Source organism: Calliphora vicina, chromosome 5 (assembly GCF_958450345.1).
Source record: "Calliphora vicina chromosome 5, idCalVici1.1, whole genome shotgun sequence".
Taxonomy (NCBI): domain Eukaryota; kingdom Metazoa; phylum Arthropoda; class Insecta; order Diptera; family Calliphoridae; genus Calliphora; species Calliphora vicina.
This window is the reverse complement of record NC_088784.1, coordinates 95,458,169-95,478,221: the sequence shown is the minus strand read 5'-3', so window position 1 is coordinate 95,478,221 and position 20,053 is coordinate 95,458,169. Positions and strand designations below refer to the sequence as shown.

The window sequence follows — 20,053 nt, the reverse complement described above, 5'->3', positions numbered from 1 at the left end:
TTCTCACCTATATTCCGTTAGACATGTTGAATTCTTTGATAAACCCTTTGGATATATCATGCCACTAAATAGACTATTTTCATGATTTACTGGAGCATCCTTGATGGTTATTAGCATGGAACCCGATAAACATTTTATTCTAACCGTTGGCTCTATGGTGGGTTTCGTTGATGAGCTCTCAATTTCTTCCAATTCAGCAAATAGATCTTCTGTAATAATTAATTAAAAAACACAAATCAATTAATTAATTAAGTTCAATTACTGTTATCGGTCATAAATATGAGTCATTTGTAAATAAAATTCTTTGTTTATATTTGTTATGTCTAGTCGTATTGACAAATACAAGTGTTTACTGATGTAATGGAATTTTATACACAATTGACTCTTTTTAATCTTATTTTATGTATAAAGTGGCAATTGTTTTGTCACAATGCTAATGCTTCAATTGTTTAAGTAGCCAATAACTAATATAATAATTATAAGTGGAAATGAGACAATAAAACTAGATAACATTTTTTGTGTTTGTAATGCGGTGTTTCGAAATTATTCTATTACAGTGGGACTGTTGTTTAAAACGTTTAAAAATAAATCTATATTTAGCATTTTTCTATTGAAAATTGGTTTAAACATAAAATTAATTTCTATTATTAAAAATTAAGATTTTGATAAAAAGATAATTTTTAGTGAAAAAGATGATATTACTATCCCAAACGTGACACAGTTTGTAAATCAAAATAAAATGTTTAGTGTGATTATTATGTGTAAGAACTTGTTTTTTAATTAAATCCCCTAAATTTTAATTTGAATTAATAGTTTCAGTCCCTTTATTATGGTCTTATCCACTGTCCTGAACGCGACATTCGTATGTCTTTGTAGTGAAAAATAAAGAATTGTGAACAATTTGTTTTCTTATTTACATTTTTCGATAGCCTATTTGTAGAACTATGTTTGGTGCAAAATATAGGTTTTGATAAGCCGAACGAGACAAAAAATAGAACTCGTTTTCGTCTGGCTCTAGCAAAATGCAAAAATCAGAGAATTGGAACATAATTTGTAACCGTTTGAGCTGCTTTTAGGATCTAATCCCAGCACCAAGTGATAAAAAAACAAAATATTAAAAAAGATGCACTAACGATCGCGAACGTGACACACTTTGAAAATTATTAGATGTAGTAACATGCCTTTTAGTTAAATTCCCTAAATTTTGATTTGAATTAATATTTTCAGCCACTTTATTAGAACAACCACGAAGTGCTGAGAACTAACGATGATTTAGGTACCGGAACGCGACACTATAATAAAATAAAATGAAAAATTTACCGTTAAACGGACTTTCTTCGGCCTCTTTTATTTTTTTATAAATATTTAAACAATAAATACTAAAGAGAAAATATTATAAGTATTCAAGAGCAAGAAAAAAATGGATTTTGTGCTGGCGGCATTATCGGTTAAATATGTTTTTGAGAACGACGTTGGGCGTGGCAATGGCAAGCACTATAGGCCGATGATTACCAACGGCATGTGATTTCAACAGGACGTTGCAGCGTACCAGACAGTTCATCCCACATTGGACATTCTGTAGTAGCAATTTGAGGGCTCGGTCATCTCACGTGGAGGTGGTGTGAACTGGCCACCGAGATCGTGGCATTTGACTCCATTAGACCTTTTCTTGTGAGATTGGCCAGACCATCACCGTCAACGACGAGCGCTATAGGTCCATGCCACACAGCTCATGCCACATTGGTTATTATGCATGACCGATTTGAGGGCATGGTCATCTCACGATTTGACCCCGTTAGACTTTTTCATGTGGGGTTTTCTTAAATTGCAGGTCTAGGCGAATAAGACACAAAACACAGCGGCCCTCAAAGCCAAAATAAGCCTGACTTGTGCGACAGAATCATGGAAAATTGGACATTTCGGATGAGCGCCACAATGGCATCGATAGGCCTTTCAAACGAATAAAAATATTCGATGATATCTCACATAAACTTTACATTATTTAAATTTAAAAATAGGAAGCGCTTAATTAAGCACCCTTTACCATAAAAATTTTGACATGTTTTTAATACATATAATGTTAGAAAAAATCCTGTTTTTAATACATATAATGTTAGAAAAAATCCTGTTTTTATGAACATTTTTATTTAAGGTCAAGGTGAACATGGAACCCCCTGTCTATACTAGACAAATATTTATCATAACAATTAATGATGTTTGTTGTCCACACAAAGTTGTCTGAGCAAAAGCACTAACAATTTTGTCATAACGAAGCAATAATACTAATAAATAGGGACTATACCTGATAATTTTTTTTTTTTAACAATCATTTTGAAGTTTATCATGACAAAAATTTATCAGGTATAGACAAGGGGTTTGGAATAACAAAAAAGTACCTATAGGAAGACGAAAAGTACCACTAGGGCCCTTTTTCCTTATGTTTTACTTCATTAAAATACAAAGCAGCTATATTTTGTGTTTGCTAGGTTTATTAGTTTAAAAATTAGTAAACGATCCGGTAATATTTAGGTCCCCTACTTATCTGAGCAATTTTTTTACAAAACAGAAGTGGTAAAATGACAAATTAAAGTTTCAACATATTTTTCAAAAATTGCTCCACTGTACCTTATTTATAAATTAATATAAACATCATGACTATATTTTTAATGTTAACAATTTTGTTAATTAGTTTGTACGAAAACTAAGCGGATTCCCCTATAAAAACTGGAAAAATTATAATAAAATTCAACATTATTCCGGAGAACTACAACTGGACAACAACTGAATATTTAGAATATTTAAACAAATAGCATTTAATTGTTACTAACTTCATCATGAATAAAAGGTAAAGTAAAGTGAATAGAATAAACGATAAAGGCCTTATTCATAGAGAAATAAACATAGATCGGAAGCTCTACTGTCAAAGGCCTAACTCATTTGTCAAAAACATAAGTGGTGAGAATGAATTAGTAAATAAAATAATGTGAAAACAAAATCAACACTCATATGTGTGATTATTTTGAGTAACATGTTTGTTTGATTTTTTTTTCTAGTTTCCGTTCTATGTCTGTTTCTCTAAGGCCTTATTCATAAACAAATTATAATGGCCTGATTTAGAATCACGAAAGGAAAACAATTTTAAAATTTTTTTATGAAAATCTCTCAGTTTTTAAATAATTTTTGGGGGTTTTTCATACAAAAATATTAAAATTGTTTTCCTTTCGTGTTTCTGAATCAAAGTTTTATAACAAATATTTCAAGGAAATTTTGTTTTTATTAAACTTGGCTAAATATTATTGTTGTTAACTTATAAACATGTTACTCTTCCAGCTTATTGACTCTAACAACTTTAACTGCCCTATTGGCTGTGGCCTCAGCTCAAATTGTTTCCAAAGGTGCCTGCCCTGAGAATGTAAAGGTTGTGGAAGATTTTAATGTTGAAAAGTATTTGGGTAAATGGTATGAATATGCCAAATATCCAGTGTATTTCGAAGCCGATGGCAAATGTATATCGGCTGAATATTCCTTAAACTCTTCGGGCCTTGTTAATGTTAAGAATGCTTTGATTAATGAAAAGTAAGTAATTTTTATTATTGCTATTGTAAGCATGTTTAAACATGTTTTTCTTTTTTATGATTTTAGAACTAATGCCAATTCCGATATCTTGGGTACTGCCACTTTGATTTCGAATGCCAAATTATTGGTTAAGTTCCCCGTTTCACCTGTTATCACTGTTTCCAGTAACTACTGGGTTTTGGATACCGATTATGACAACTATACTGTGGTGTACTCCTGCACACCTGTGACAGAAAATACACATGCCAGTAAGTTTTTGACTTATTGAATTGTTTTCCTACATCAAATGTAATATATTTCTTTTATCTTTTAGCCATTGTTTGGATTTTGACACGCCAACCTCTTCCCGAGCCAACTATCATTGAAAAGGCTGTTAGTGTTTTGAAAACTAATGACATCTCTTTGCAGGATTTGAAAATTACCAACCAAATTTCATGCAATGAAGAAACTGCTTAAATTTGAAGCATACAGCAACAAGTTTAATGTTTGAATTTTGAATTAATTGTCTTTTTTGAGAAAAGAAAATAAATAATTATGGTTGTTGCAACCATTAAAAATCTTGCATAATTACACAGAAAATATGTTTTATAATTGTTACAAGTTTATGATGTAAATACATGTATCAAATTTTTAATTGGTCATAGAAGATTAAACCTTTAAGGAACAGCAAAAATATAAAAATCAGCCTCTTAAGTTTAATAATTTAATTCAACACCAGAAGTTTATTTAATCTCCTCTCTAAACTTTACACATACACTTTTCAATTCTAGTAAAAGTTAATCTGTAGATTAGCTTAACACTTTCCTCTCCATTTACAAAACATATGTATCTACATATTTCTTCTCTAATGGGTTAATTTTTTAAAAGTAGAAATCACACATTCCTTTTTTCCTTCAACGAAATCGAATTTCTTATTATTCTTTGACCATCTTCAGTTTATGGCAAATTTTTGCCAAAGCCATGTTGTTTTCCAATACCTCTCGTACACAGGTTTGTAATTAAAATAATTTATACCCACCATAAATTAAATTACTTGTATTTTATGGCCAATATAAAAGAGCAAAAAGAACAAGAAAACGACGGCGTTGAAGCACAAATTGCTGTTGTAAAATGTAAAATGCTAACGAAGCGGAAAGAAAATTAGAGAATGCAACAAGGTAGGTAGGACGAGAGGTTCAATGATCTGAAAATAAAGAAGGTTTTATTCAAAACGCCTGTGAAGAATACGCAAAGTACGTTTTTAATAGACTACTACAATACTACTTGCGAATAGTTATTTGGTTTTAATTATTAGATAGGTCCTTATATTTTTTGATCTTTGGAGCTCCTAAGGTCTTGACTTGTTCTACGTTTACATTTAGAGCTTGCAGTTTTGGGTCAAATTAGAATAAAAATGATCAATTAAAAATTGTTTTTGTAGTTCGCTGTATTGGAATTTAAAATGACGTATTCGTAAATTAGCTATCCAAAGGAACAATCATAAATTATATATTAGAAAATTCTTAATTTCTGATTCCAAAATAAATATACGGGATTTACAATAGTTTTTAATAACTTATATGTCATTTTGAAGGCAACATGTCTGTCATTTATTCTCACTTAGTTACCCCCTGTCTATACTTGACAAATATTTTTCATAACAATGACGTTTGTTGTCAAGACAAAGTTGTCTGTGTAAAAGCACTAACAATTTTGTCATAACGAAGCAATAATACTAATAAATGGGGACTATACCTGATAATTTTTTATTTTGACAACCATTTTGAAGTTTATCATGATAAAAATGTATCAGGTATAGACAGGGGGTTTTTGAACATTATAGTATAAACAACAACTTTTTTTTTTGTTTCGAAAATGTCGAATTTTTTACCAACAAAACGTCATATGCGGGAAGTTTTGCTTTACTACTTTAATTTGAAAAAAAAAGTGCAAATGAAGTACTCCAATTGCTCACCAAAGCTTATGGTGAATGAGTTTCATCAGTTTCAATGTGCGAGAGATGTTTGTGCGGCTCAGAAGTAGTGATTTTGACATAAAAGACAAAGATCGCCCAAGCCAGCCAAAAAAATTTGAAGACCAAGAATTGGAGGCATTATTCCATGAAGATTGTTGTAAAACTCAACAAGAGCTCGCAAAAAACCATTGGGAGCTACACAAGCAGCTATTTCTAAACGTTTGCGAGCAGAAGGATTCATAGAAAAACAAGGAAATTGGGTAACATACGAATTGTAGCTGAGAGACCTTGAAAGACGAATTTCTATGTCTGAAATGCTGCCTGAAAGCTATAAAATTTTTTTGCACTGAATCATTACTTGTGATGCAAAAAGGATCCATTACGATAACCCGAAGCATAAGAGATCGTATGTGAAGCCCGGCTAACCAGCTGAATCGACACCAAAGCCAAATATCCATGAAGCAAAGGTAATCCTCTGTATTTGGTGGCAGAAAAAGGATCTTAAATGCTATGAGCTGCTGAAATCTGACCAGACCATCACATCTGTACCGAACGCAACTGATTCGTTTGAAGCGAGCATTTGCCGATAAAGGCACAGAATATGCGGCCAGAAAGAAACCCTAATATTCCATCATGGCAACGCTCGGCCTCATGTTGCAATACCTGTTAAAAAGGATTTAGAATGAAGTGGTTGGGAAGTTTTGCCTAAACCGCTTTATATTTTCTGCCGTCCGTACCATACACCACCATAGTGGGGAGGGTATAATGCGTTTGTGTTTGTAATCTCCAAAGATATTAATCTATCACCCACCTTAAAGTATACCGATCGGCTTAGAATCATTTCTGAGTCGATTAAATAATTTCCGTCCATCTGGCTGCCCATCTAAACCTTGTGCGCAAAGTACTGGTCGGAATTTTGAAGATATTTTAATAAAATTTGGTTCATACAATTTTTGTCCATGTCCGTCTGTATTTTGAAATCATAGCCCCCAAATAACTAACATATATGATTCATATATCAATAAAAACCGGGTCGGTTGCTATTTAAAATCGACAAAATTGGCCCACAAATGGCTGAGATATAAGGAAAAAACAGGGACAACCTCGATTTTTGCCCTATTTTTGATCTATATCTGGATTACTAAGTCATTAATATAGACAATATGGATATCTAATGATAGATATTTCAAAGTCCATTGCAACGATGTATATAGGGCTATAGTAAGTTGGACCTACAATGGGTCAAAATCGGGAAAAATATTTTTTAACTCGAATTTTTTCATCAACAAAATTTTTTTTTGTCATACATACTTTTTATAAAAAATTTGTTTTTTTATAAATAAAAAAAAAATGAAAAAAACTTTTTTTAAAAAAAATTCAAAAAAAATTAAAAAACAATTTGGAAAAATAAAATTTTTTTAAAATTTAAAAACAATTTAAAAAAAAAATAATTTTGATTAAATAATATTTAAAAAAAATATATTTTTAAGTATAATTTGGTGAATGGTATATAAGATTCGGCACAGCCGAATATAGCTCTCTTACTTGTTTGTACTTATGTTTGTTTGCTTAAAATACATACATTTACATTTGTTTAAATATTTTGACAAAAAAGCGTGAACACTAAAAAATCGAATTTGTCTTCCCTTTGAATAAATATTGATCTTAGAAAATTAGTTAAGAAAATATCGCATTATTATATTTTTGACATTGTTTGCTCTTATCAAAGTGATCTAAGCACCCGTCTTGACAAGACATCAATTCACAAACCGAACAATTTTTGTCCGCACATGAATTTGTCTGTGTGGACAACTCGTGTCGATGTTATGTTCTTGTTCGCTCAACTATATCTGGCATAAAATTGCAAAATTTTACACAAAATACCGCCATTTTAAAAAAATACAAAAATACGCAAAACGATGCCCCATCAAAACGAGGGCTAAGATCAAATAAACATTTACTAAATAGATAAAGCGGTTAGGTTTTTTTCTCAAATATTTGATCAATATACAAAGGACACAATAAGGTTCCAAAATAGACAGAATAGTATTTTTGAAAACCAACACAACAATGCTACAGCTAACTTATGATAGATTTTTTTAGCAAGTAGTACGCTCTTTTTTAATCCCAAAGTTATACCCTAAATCAGCATGAAATAAATTAACTAATTTCCTTTTATAAACAAGTTCCACAAGTTCCTTTAGGATTTGAACTTTTTTCTTTCAACTTTTTTTTTTCATCACAGTCTAATTTATTTTTAAAACGCATTCAAAATAACTTAAATAAATTCCAATTTATTTTAACCAGCCATAACATAAAATTGGTGGTAGATTTCTCTTTTTCACTACCTATTGTAGCAAAAAGAAACCAATCTTTTGCACAAAAAAAAACCTAAGGTTTTTCATACAGCTTATAGCTCAAAAAAATTATAAGTAGAAACAAATCAGCGTTTCTAAATCATTCTCTGAACCCAACTAACTAATCAAGGAAGTTAGTTGTTGGGTTGCATGATTTCTAAAAGGCAGCAGCAACATCTAAAATCTAAATAGTAAATACATATCTAACATGTATAACAAATTTCCATTAAATCCAAACATAAACACAGCAGTATTGAGCTTTGTATTCTTACAACTTCATCATCAGCTTTAATTACAATGATGATGGTGATGAGGATGATGATGATGATTTTAATAACAAAACTATCAAGCAACTAAACAACCTTCTATGGGCTTCTGTGGCTTTTTATTTAAAAGTTAAGTCATATACACATGTGAGTAAGTTTGTACGGATTTGTTTAAAGAGTTTAAAGACGCCAAGAACTTTAAGCATTGCCACAAAAATGTTGTCTAACCAGGAAATGTTGCAAAAAACAAAAAAAAAGAAGAAAAAAAAAACACAAAACAATAAGAAGACAGCACCGCACAAAAAGAACATGAAGATACACCACGAAACCTTAGGCATAACATTGGCATAAATGTGTCTGTCTGTCTGACTTTCAGACGGCCTGCTTGCCAACCAGCCAGCCTTTTGGCGAGTAGCTTGTGTTATTGTATGAGTATTTGTTACTTTAAGCCCAATTGCAATTCTTGATTCCTCGGTGTGCTGTTAGTTTGTGCCACAAAAAGGTTGTTAACGAACAGAAACTGCAAAAAAAAAAAATAAACTGAATAGAACAAAACAGCACAGCGTTGCTAAGAAGGTTCAAGAAACTCTGGTGGCCCAAAACCGTTTTAATCACATGTACCTACCTACCTACATATATGTATAATGTTAACTCTTTAAGGGGTTTTGGGAAATTCTTCACATAATTTTCAAGATTTAGTTAGGACGTTTTTGAATATTTCGCTTTAAAAATATTTATCTTAAGATTTCTATACATTTTTATATGACTCAACTTAATTTTATGCTCTTGAGCTAAAAATTTTGTCTGCAAGGGTTCAATTCAACTCATATATTTTAAGAATTGTGAGAATCCATATCAAAACGGACAAAAAATTGCTATTTTCGGATTTGCCATCTTCGATTAATGAAATTTACCACACATATTACGATTCCAAAGGGTTTCTCAAATCAATGACATCTTCATCAAAATCCCATTTCATTTCAAAAATATCGCGATTTCAAAATTGAAAAATTTGTTAAAATTGTCTAAAATTATATGCACATAATTGCCCATAACTTCATTTTAAAGCCAAAGATAATGTCCATAAAATGGTGTTAATAAAATTGTTTACTTCCCGAAGGTTAAAGGTCAATTTTCAGAGTATATATTTCAAAGTAAAAAATATCAAAGATCGCGGTGATAAAAATTAATGAAGAACACGGTATGAGGACATCTAAACTCTCTGCTATATTCGTACAAAAAATTTGGATGGAGACTCGATTAGTTCAGGAGTTATAAGGAATAACGTTATTAAAAGTACTTTTTTTCATATAAAGAAAAATTTAATAAAAATTTAAAAAAATAAAAAAAAATTATAATCGTTGATGGTAATTTCGTAAGTAGAAATTTATAACCGGTTATGGCCAATAAGGCTAGGTTGTTGAAAATAAATAAAAAAAATAAATTCGACTGCTGTCCGCTTTCACATGGATCCTCCCAATGGTTTTATTCGTTAACTTTAAACTTTTTATTACTTTAAAATACATTTCGTAATTAATTTTAGGTTGCTATTTGCTTTAAAAAGTAATTTTTTTAGGTTAGGGTTTCTAAACGGAACACATTTCCAGAGAATGTGTTTTTTTAAATTTTTGTCGGTACATTTCGTGAATTTATTTACACTATTTCTTATTAAAGTTACATATTAGTTCCGCACATATAAAAAAAATTCCCTGTGATTTGCTGTTGTATATTCATTGATTTTCTTCAGTTGACAACCAAAATTTATCAACCACAACAGAAAAAAAATCAACTGAAACACTATTTGCTCTGTGTGACGGAAACCGAAAAATGTTTATTTAAAATAGGAAAATTAGAGCATTAGAAATTTAGAGCAAATAATGACAATAATAACAGTCTGATATGAAAATGTTCTCTTTCGAATTTTTTCTAAACTGTGTAATTTTGATAAAAGAAAAATCCCTACAAAGTTTAAATATTCTGGATCGTTATATATAGCGGAGTCGATATAACCATGTCCGTCTCTATGTTGAAATCACCTTTCCGTAGTCCGCAAATAACTTACATACATAATTCATACATCAATATATCCGCTATAGACCCGGTTCAGTTCAGAGAAAATCGGCCCACAAATTGCTGAGATATAATGAAAAAACTAAGACGACCTCTATTTTGGTTCTATTTTTTATCTATATCTAGATTACTAAACATTAATATAGACAGTATGGATATCTAATGATCGATATATCAAAGTGCTTACCAACGACGTATATAAGGCCATAGTAAGTTGGACCTATAATGGGTAAAAATCGATAAAAATATTTTTTAACCCGAAATTTAAAAAAAAAAAAAAAATTGTCATCAATTCATTTTCAAAAATTTTAAAAAATAAATTTAAATTTTGAAAACAGAATTAAAAAAAAAATAAATTTTGTTTACCTAAACATATGTATTTAAAATATGTATTTTAAAGTATAATTTATTGAAGGGTATATAAGATTCAGCACAGTCGAATATAGCTCTCTTACTTGTTTTTTTAATAACGTATGCGGAATGAAATTGCAACAAAAATTTGACACTGGCCAGAGGAAAAAATATATGAGATATTAGTGTTTTAGGACTTATTTTAAATTACGTTATGTTTAGCCTTAATACTTTCGAACCCCATTTGAAATTCTGGCTTTTAGTTATCTCAAAATGTTAACAAAAAAGAACTACCTTGAAATAACATTTGTAATTTTTTCCACATTTTATCAATTATTATCGGGATCAATTTGTTATATAGTGGCAGAGAAGTGGACTTTTTTGTAAGTAAATAAACCTATTATTGATAAGATTTCCAAAGTAGAACATAATCTTTTTTCTAAAAAAATATATATGGAACTTAATCAATCAGATGTAAATTAGAAGTTTTGACTTTTTTGGTATTTGATTTGACCATCAATTCTAATGCAATTTTATTCCGCATACGTTAGTTCTAATTCTTTTCATTTATTCTCCGTTAGTTATTGATCATTATAGAGTAGACAACAAAGTCAAATCGACATCAAAGCCAAATATTCATGGCGCTAATGTAATTCTCTGTATTTTGTGGAAGCAAAATGTTAATACCTATTATTAGCTGCTAAAATCTGACCACACCATCGCAGGGAACTTGTGTCGAACAAAACTGATTCGGTTGAAGCGAGTATTGGCCGAAAAACGCCATCACGACATTGCTCGACCACATGTCCTAATACCTGTTCTCATAGTGAAATCCGGGTGCTTAAAATTAATTTTTGAGCTATGGTTTCTTCGGCAAAGTTTCTTGGAATAACCCATAGAACAAGAATAGCAATGTGCATAAGTCACAAAAATTAGTAAACAAATCGAGGTAGTTGTGGCTTTTATATCAGCCATTTCTGAACCGATTTTCCCGATTTTAAATAGCAATCTAACCAGGACTATACCTGAGATATTAATGTATATTTTATGTTTGTAAATTATTATGGGTGCTTTGGAAAGTTGATTTCAACAGATAAACAGGCAGCTATATCGACCCCGCTATTATTAATGAGGCAGAATATGGTTTCGCAAATGAAAAATGTGGAAATTTCACACGGAGTGACAAACTTATATAAATGGTGTTTTTTTATAACTAGAAATAGTGAATTGATTATAAAGGGTGTTTTTTTATAGAGGCGGAGAACTTCAACTTTTAGTTGAAATAAAACCGAATAACGTTTTTAATATCCAATTGGCTTTATTAATTAGATAATTTTATGGCATTAATGTTTAAATATGATTTTGGGCAAGTGGCAATAACTTGGAAGTAAAATTTTCACACACACTTCATTTGCAAATTTTGGTCAGAATTAAAACACACTTTTTGTTACAAACTGATGTCATCAAACTGAACTGCCGCATTTAGAGAGATGATAATCGTCAATCCATTGTCGAAACACCATTACATCTAGAAAAACTCACTGTTTGAGGGGCTTTAACTCTTTGCGGTTAAGTGGTCACTTTACTAACCACCTTTTCTATAGTCTTTAAAACATAATTTATTGGCATTTTGCTAAACAATTATATTTTTTGAAGTCATAAGTTAGGTTCCATGGGTAGCCACTCTTCAAGCAGCTCACTTGGGTCCATTCAAATCTGATCATAGTTTATGTTTTTTTTTTTTTTGCAAAACTTTGCCGTCAGGTTGCTCTTATTAGATAAATATATGTTTTTGAAAATATTGTAAACCGCAGTTTTTTAAGAGACTTTCGCACATTCAATAAAAAAAGCACAGAGTGTTTTTTGTTCATCGAATTCAGTGGTACTTTGCTATTTCGTTTGTTTGGTCAGAAAATTTAGTCAAAAAATTCGATTTAAAAAAAAAAATATTTTTAATGCCAACCGCCACGGTGGTTATTAAACTAACCACCCCACTCCACAAAAAACCTTGAAATGGGGTGGTTTTTTATGTTTTGATTTATTTTTCTTACTTTTTATAATAAACTAATCTTGATTAAAGTAAAAATGCAATTGTTTTGATTTTAAACTTATATACAAAAAAGCGTAGCTGAAAGAGTTACACGTTTTCTCTGTTTTATTTCAAGTTAAAGTTCTCCTCCGAAAACATCCTTTCTAACCTTACCACTCATTAATCTTTTAGCCAATTCTTTATTTCTTGCTATAAAATGGTAATTTCTCTATAAGAATTCTATCTATACAATACTTCTGTGATATTTTATACTTTATCTGTTTGAATAGCTTGACCTTCATGGGTTAAATTGTAGCCATATATTGTATTTTTCTCCAATATCATTTTATGTTTCTTCTCTAACTTTAAACTTAATCTTGATGATCTTTTTTTTCAGCCATAAAATATTCATTTCTTGCCAAAACTTCTTTGGTATGTGATGGTGATGATGATCTTGTGACATTTTTTTTTTCTTCATTCTTCTTTATTTGTAAACTAACAGTGGCTGCTTTGTACCTTTAGCAGGGCTCTTATACAATGGAATACATGGTTTTATTTCATTCGTGTTTAAAGATATTTTTCCTTCTCTACTAACTCATTTTTTTTTTGTTTGGTTTCGTTTGATTTGTTGTTACCATCTTGTGTGGATGTTGTTTTTGGATTCAATGTCATTAACGTTGCATGATGTTAAATATTACAGGCAACTTTTTATTTTATTTCTTTAATATTTATTTTAAACTCATACAAAGTGAATTTCTTCCGCATTTGGAAGAGGCCGCACCTCTTACATATTGCATCGAGGAAATAAAGAAGCAACAGAGCAAAAGACGCAGTACAATTGTGATGATATGATGATGCTGGAGTTGTATAAGATGACGGCAATATGATTTATAGGATTTTCTACATGATTTAATAAGTTATGAAAGGATGCTTTCGTGTGTGATTTTGTAAGAAAAAAAAGCCAAAATATTATGAAATATAGGGGAGTTTATTAACAATAGAAAACTTGAAGATTTTAGGTGAGTTTTATAAGAAAAATCTAAATATTTTTTTGTGGATTTAAACACATCATAAATAAGAGGGAAATGCATATAACCAGGCTGTTCAATATGTGAGTTTTAAAATGTATTACAAAGATACATTTATGCAGCAAATAATTTGTTTCAATTAAAAATTTTTAATTGATTTTCAATTTAATAACGTCTGTCTTTCAGTTTAGCTTAAATTAGTTTTAGATATTGAATTTCAAAATCTGACCCTACAAAAATTAAAAAAAAAAATCTGGTTAATAATTTATCACCTACACTAATATATGCTTTTAAAATTAATATTTAATTTGCCCTTGAATTAATTAACCATATAGCAATAAACCACATCTTCAATTAATCACTTTAAATGGCAAGTCTTACTAAATTTGCCTTAAAACATATTGATTTGCCAAATACCTGCAAGCACTCAATTTCCAACACTCTCTGAATGTGGTTTAAACTAATTTAATCTTTAGCAACGTAAAACAATTACAAAATTGTAAAAGAAAAACACAAAATCCAGCAAATATGTAAAGAAAAATGCAAACTAAATAAAAAGCATTAGTAAACTTTAACTATTTGTGACCATATACTATTTACATGCTTACTGGTAAATGTAACATTTCTTGCAAAAACCACAAAAGCAAAAAATAAACCTGAATAACTAATTCACAACATACAGCAAAGCAGCTCCTCGTATAACTATGAATGTGCATAAATATGTTTGCATGAATGTGATTAAAAAAAATGAATTTGTTGCAATAAAAAAATAATGTATTTCAAAAAAGACCACACCATATTACCATTCACTTTTTGGGGGGTACAATTAAACAACAAAAACAAACATAACATTTAAGCAACAAAAAAAATATGTATTGAAAATATTTTTAAATTAAAGAAAATGACTCATGATATTTTTCTATAAAGTATTGTAATTAAGCTAAATTTTCTATATTAATTAAAAAAATTTAATATAAAATAAAATTTATTTCTTGTTTAATTTACAAAATCAATTCAATTCGCTCAATTTTCCTGATAGAGTTAAAAACGAAAGACTTAAGGCACACACATAATCGCTTTGTTTACAAAATCGCTCTCTGCTTCTTTTTACGAGAGTGTAAAACGAAAGACTTAGGACATAAACATAATTTACAGGGATGCATAATTAAGTACTTTAATAAGGAGTTACATATTACGATTTTTTGGAAATTGAATAAAATTCAGTAAGATATATATTTTATTGGAATAATTATTAGTGGTTATTTTGTCGAACGTTTATTCCTGATTAATATTCTTAATTATTTAGGCTCAAGTTCATTAAATTGATTTCCTTAGAAATACAATTTATTTTATTAAATTTTCATAATTTGTAAAGACTACTGAAAAAGTAATGGAATGGGATATATATTTTATGACTTAAAAATGCGGGATTTTTTCAAATGTCTAGCTTTTATTTTGAAACAAATTGAGACTTTTTGATTGGAACGGAATAGTGACCCTATAATTCTGAAAGGGCATGTTGAGTACATAATTTTTGTGGAATAAACTTATAGTCCAGCTGGTCTAAATTTTTTTTATAGTGGGTCAAAGTTTTAATTTTTTGATCGAAGGTAGCATTATACCAACTGAAAAAAATTTTGAAAGTTAATGTCTGAGAGAATTTTTATTGTCAGAATTATATTGTGGAATTTTATGGAGATAATTTTTGTGGAAGATCTTAACCCTCTATCTCTTGCCTTTAGGGGTCAATTTGACCCTTTTTAAGAGAAAATCCAAAAAAGTCCTTTCAAAAAAGACATTTAAGGATTAAAATATTCTACGAAAATTTTTGCAGGAAAATTTAAGTGGGGGTCACTAAAGATACAAAAGTTGTAAATAGAGCGCTTTACGCTTAATTATCAAAATTGCAAGCAATCACGGGTCTCACATTTTTAAAAAAAATCGCCAAAATTCAAGTTTGATTCGAATGAGGTGAAATTTAAAATAGTCCTTAAGGAGATCTACCAAAAACGTGCATACTTATGTAAGTTATCTCTTCTAGTTCAAGAGATATTTAGGTTTATTTATTTGTTTTTAATTCTGCTCGATCATTTTTGGTTTTTAGATATGGCGGCCCTATGGAGGGTCGAAATTTTTTTTAGAAATATCAGCTACGACAGTTATCTCGTACCTATAAAAAAGTTACATGCATCAAAAGTTGGAACATGTAAAATGGGAGTATTTTTCACGTTTTTACCCAAAAAAGTCCCTATATTTTTTCTTTTATAGAAACAAATTTTCTTCGGGACTATATAAAATTTGTATATGATCCAAAAAGAGAACCTAATGCAAAGGCCTGTAAAGTAAAACTTTGCTCACTTAAGCCTCCAAACATATCCAAACTTTGCCAATTTAAAAAAAAAAATTTGGTTTGAGTAAACAATTCTACAAAGGCAAAGCTCCGAAAAACATTTTTCTTTTAAAATTTCAATAATTTATATTTTTGAGTGATTTTCGGAAGTGGGCCTTATATGGGGGCTATGACCAATTATGGACCGATCACCATGAAATTAGTTCGTGTGATTTATGTCTATATGAAAGTTTACGATGTTGAATTTTGTGAGTATACCAAAATTTTTAAGCGTTTTATGCACGTTAAATTGATTTTCGGAAGCGGGTCTATATGGGAGCTATGACTAATTATGGACCGATCGTAACAAAATTTGGTGACATGAATTTTGTATATATAAAACTTATTTGGAGCGCAATTTGTGGAGATACATTTATAAATTAAACATTTATGACCGATAAAGTCCAATTTGGGAAGGATATTTGTATGGGGGCTAGGTGAAATAATGGACCGATTTCCGCCAGTCCTTGGGCCAAAAAAATAATATGTACCAAATTTGATCGAAATATCTTCAAAATTGCGACCTGTACTCTGCGCACAAGGTCGACTCAGAAAGTGATTCTAAGTCGATCGGTATACTTTGAGGTGGGTGTTAGACTAATATTTTTGGGCGTTACAAACATCTGCACAAACGCATAATACCCCCCCACTATGGTGGTGTAGGGTATAAAAATTGCTAGAAATGGGTAAAACCCAAAATAACTGAAAATTCATACTTCAGTTTACTACACCATTTCCAATTGCATTTCAGAAGTATCTCATTGTATTTATATTATAAATGGTAGGCTCACATATCATATTTAGACAAAAAAATCTCGACTTAAAAAAACACGAGTTAGGGCCTTTCTATATTAAAGTTAAGGAAATGCAAAATCGATTTCTGAATATGTGTTATATATGCTTTGGAAACAATTTCACAGCCTGTTTTCATAAAACAAAAAATATTCTCAACAGAATACATAATAATTTTCTTTTAAAAGACTGTTTTCATTTGATAAAAAAAATTAAATTATTTTTTTTTTTTTTTGAAAAATTTCCAAACAGTTTCAAGAAAAGTTTAAAATAAAAATCTTCTAGCTAGCTTAAATCTATCGATTTTTTATAGCTAAATGAAAGTCAAATAACTACCTTGATTATTTACAAAATCAATTTTCATGGCTCAATTTTCGTGAGAGTTATAATAGAAAGACTTAAAGAACATACATTTTCGGTTTGTTTTCAAAACGGCTCTCTCTGTTTATTTCCCTGAGAGTATAATACGAAAGACTTAAGACATAAACTAGATTGTTGTTTGTTTTAATTCAGGGATGAAAAATTAAGTACTTTATGACATACAATACTTTTGGTAGAAAATCATCAGGACTGGACAAAATATCAGCAAAAAAAAGTTAAGAAAACGAAAAAAAATAATATTGAATGCGATTTAACAAAAATTCAAAAATATTTTAAAGTAGTTAGAGTGAAATATCTTATCTTATATAGACAAATATTGAAAACAATTTATGTTAAAAAAATTAACATGAAATTTTTTTTTTAATATGAATGTTTTCAAATGTTTTGTTTTACAAAATTAGGTCATGAACTGTTTGCTTATTTCCATAAAATAATAAATCTTTAGTTTATTTTCATTTTGCACTTACTTGTTGTTGGTATTTGGGCACCCTTTGCTGTTAACAGGACTATAAACTGTAATTGTATAAAAAATAAAGAAATTATAAAGAAAAATATTTATTTTAGGACTTGCACTTTAGCATTATTGTTTATACTTACAAATATGTGTAATGAGGTGCAAAGTTTAAATGTGGAGGAGACCATGTTGCCTGCAAAAAAAAATAAGGAAAACATTATTAATTTAATTTATCAAACTTTAAAAGATTTGTTAATTTTAATTTGTTTTTTATATAATTTATAAAAAAAAATCGCATTAAAATTAATGAATAACAAAACATTAGGGATAATAACATTAAATATAAAAACAAAAATCATATATTTCACACCCATACTTTACAAATATTTTAATAATATTTTGTAAAATGTGTATTTTTCTCTGAACTCCCCTATTAATTGGTTTTTTCTCATACCATGCCAAATCTTATTTAACACATTTTTGTTTTTGCTTTCTTTCTTTTCTTTATCTTCAGACAAGCTCTAATGACTTTTTGATTGTCTGCTGGCTTTATAGTGCGCCAGCATTTCTTTTTGACGGACAAAATTATGTTTAAAGAAACGTGTGTTATTTCTGTTTCTTTCATTTCAAATGGGAACAACCTATTTAATAAGAAATTGTGGTTAATGTTTGAGTTTTTTATTTGCAAAAGTTAAAAATATAACAAATTGGTCAGATTTATTAAATTTAAATGAATGTTGAAGTTCTAGCTTTCAATTTCTCTAAAGAATAAATCGAGTCTCAATTAAAACAATATAAATGCCTTTAAATTATATAAAATTATCAGGTTAATCGCTCGAGTATACTGCTTGCTGTGACTGACTTAAAAGAAAGGTTGTCATAACATATTTTGCATGCAAAATTTGAAAAAATCTTTAAAATTTTTGATAGGGGTCAAGGTTTATGGAGCTTCTGAAGAGTAAATATTATACTTTTATATAAGTATTTAGTATTAGTGAAAACCGTAGAACTTGAAGATTGATATTTTAGTAAAATAAAAAAATTTTATGAATTTTTCGGACATTATTTACCTTAAAAACTAAAGAACTTATAATATAGTGATTTTCCATGAAAAAAAATATAAAATTTGAATTAATGTAAAATTTTAACGGTTAAAGATATCATAATAAAATTTTAAACTAATATAGATCCAAATGTTTTTAAATGAATGGAATTATAATTCTTGCCATTTTTTGTTTTTAAATACCAAAATTCCTAAAACGGGGAAAATGTGTTCCAAAAACTTTTTTTTTAAAAAAATGCCCACTGTGACGTTATTTACCATAGAATAGTAAAAATACTTTGCATAAAATTCAGCATTATATGTGGCTATACAATTATAGAGCTTTTTCGAGGATCAGTGCTTTGCTTTTTAGGAATTTTTTACTCAAACCTAAACTTTTTTTTAAAGATTGGCCAAGTTTGGATAGGTTTGGGAAGGGCTATGTCCACTTAACTGAGCCAAATTTTACTTTTTAAGCTTTCCTATTAAGATCTCTTCCCGAATCATATAAATATTGTGTATAGTCCCGAAGAAAATTTGTTGCTATAAAAGAAAAAATATAGGAATTTTTTTGGGAAAAAACTTAAAAAATACAGCCTTTTTTACATGTTCTAACTTTGTATCCGAGTAACTTTTTATAGATCCTAGACAACTGTTAGCAAGTTTACTTTATTTAGAATTTTATCATTGATATAACTGATCCTCCGTAGGCCCGCCATATCAAAAAAAACAAAAAAAGATCAAGTAAAATTAAAAAAAATCAATCAATAAATCTAAATATCTCTTGAACTAAAAGAGAAAAAATACATATTTATACATATGTTTTGTAGATCTTTTTAAAATCTATTAATATTTTAAATTTCATCTCATTCTGATCATAAATGGATTTTTGGTGATTTTTTTTAAAAAATGTGAGGTGACCAATTTTGAGTTCCGTCCATTATTCCCCATTTCACCTACGAAACTGAAGAATTGTAAATCAATTCAGAAACACCTCAGCTTTAACCCTGTGAAACTTCTGTACGATACCTCCAATAGTTCCCGAGACACTGAAGATTTCAGCCGGCAAGATCCTTTCGTTTGGGCCCAACAGACAGACAGACGGACGGACATAGCTAGATCGTCTTAGAATCTTATGAGGGCCCAGAATATATATACTAATGTAGGTCTGGACAAATGTTTTTCTGTGTTACAAACGGAATGACAAAATCAATAAACCCTATATATTTTCTGATAGTGGGTATAAAAACAATAAATTCCTTTAATTGTAATAAATGTCCTCATTAATAACAATCACGTTTTATTGTCATCAAACATTTTCAAAGACCCTAGTACAAATACATTTCAACAAAAAGCATTTCTTT

The 20,053-nt window shown here is 29.5% G+C and overlaps 2 protein-coding genes across 2 annotated transcripts in view; one reads left to right on the top strand and one right to left on the bottom strand.

Moving 5' to 3' along the window:
* The window catches only part of pio (piopio), a 90,295-nt gene that overhangs the window by 25,464 nt on the left and 44,778 nt on the right, over positions 1 to 20,053 (bottom strand). The window contains exons 3-5 of the mRNA XM_065513182.1: positions 17,791 to 17,840; positions 17,661 to 17,706; positions 8 to 209 (exon numbers count right to left, since the gene is read on the bottom strand). Of these exons, the coding sequence (XP_065369254.1) occupies positions 8 to 209; positions 17,661 to 17,706; positions 17,791 to 17,835 (293 nt within the window). The 5' untranslated portion in view covers positions 17,836 to 17,840. The remainder of the gene's footprint in view (positions 1 to 7; positions 210 to 17,660; positions 17,707 to 17,790; positions 17,841 to 20,053) is intronic.
* Positions 2,719 to 4,146, top strand: LOC135960899 (apolipoprotein D-like). Its single transcript, XM_065512301.1, has 4 exons — positions 2,719 to 2,845; positions 3,331 to 3,576; positions 3,643 to 3,824; positions 3,890 to 4,146. The coding sequence occupies exons 1-4, from the start codon at positions 2,835 to 2,837 to the stop codon at positions 4,030 to 4,032; spliced, it is 582 nt and encodes a 193-aa protein (XP_065368373.1). The 5' UTR covers positions 2,719 to 2,834; the 3' UTR covers positions 4,033 to 4,146.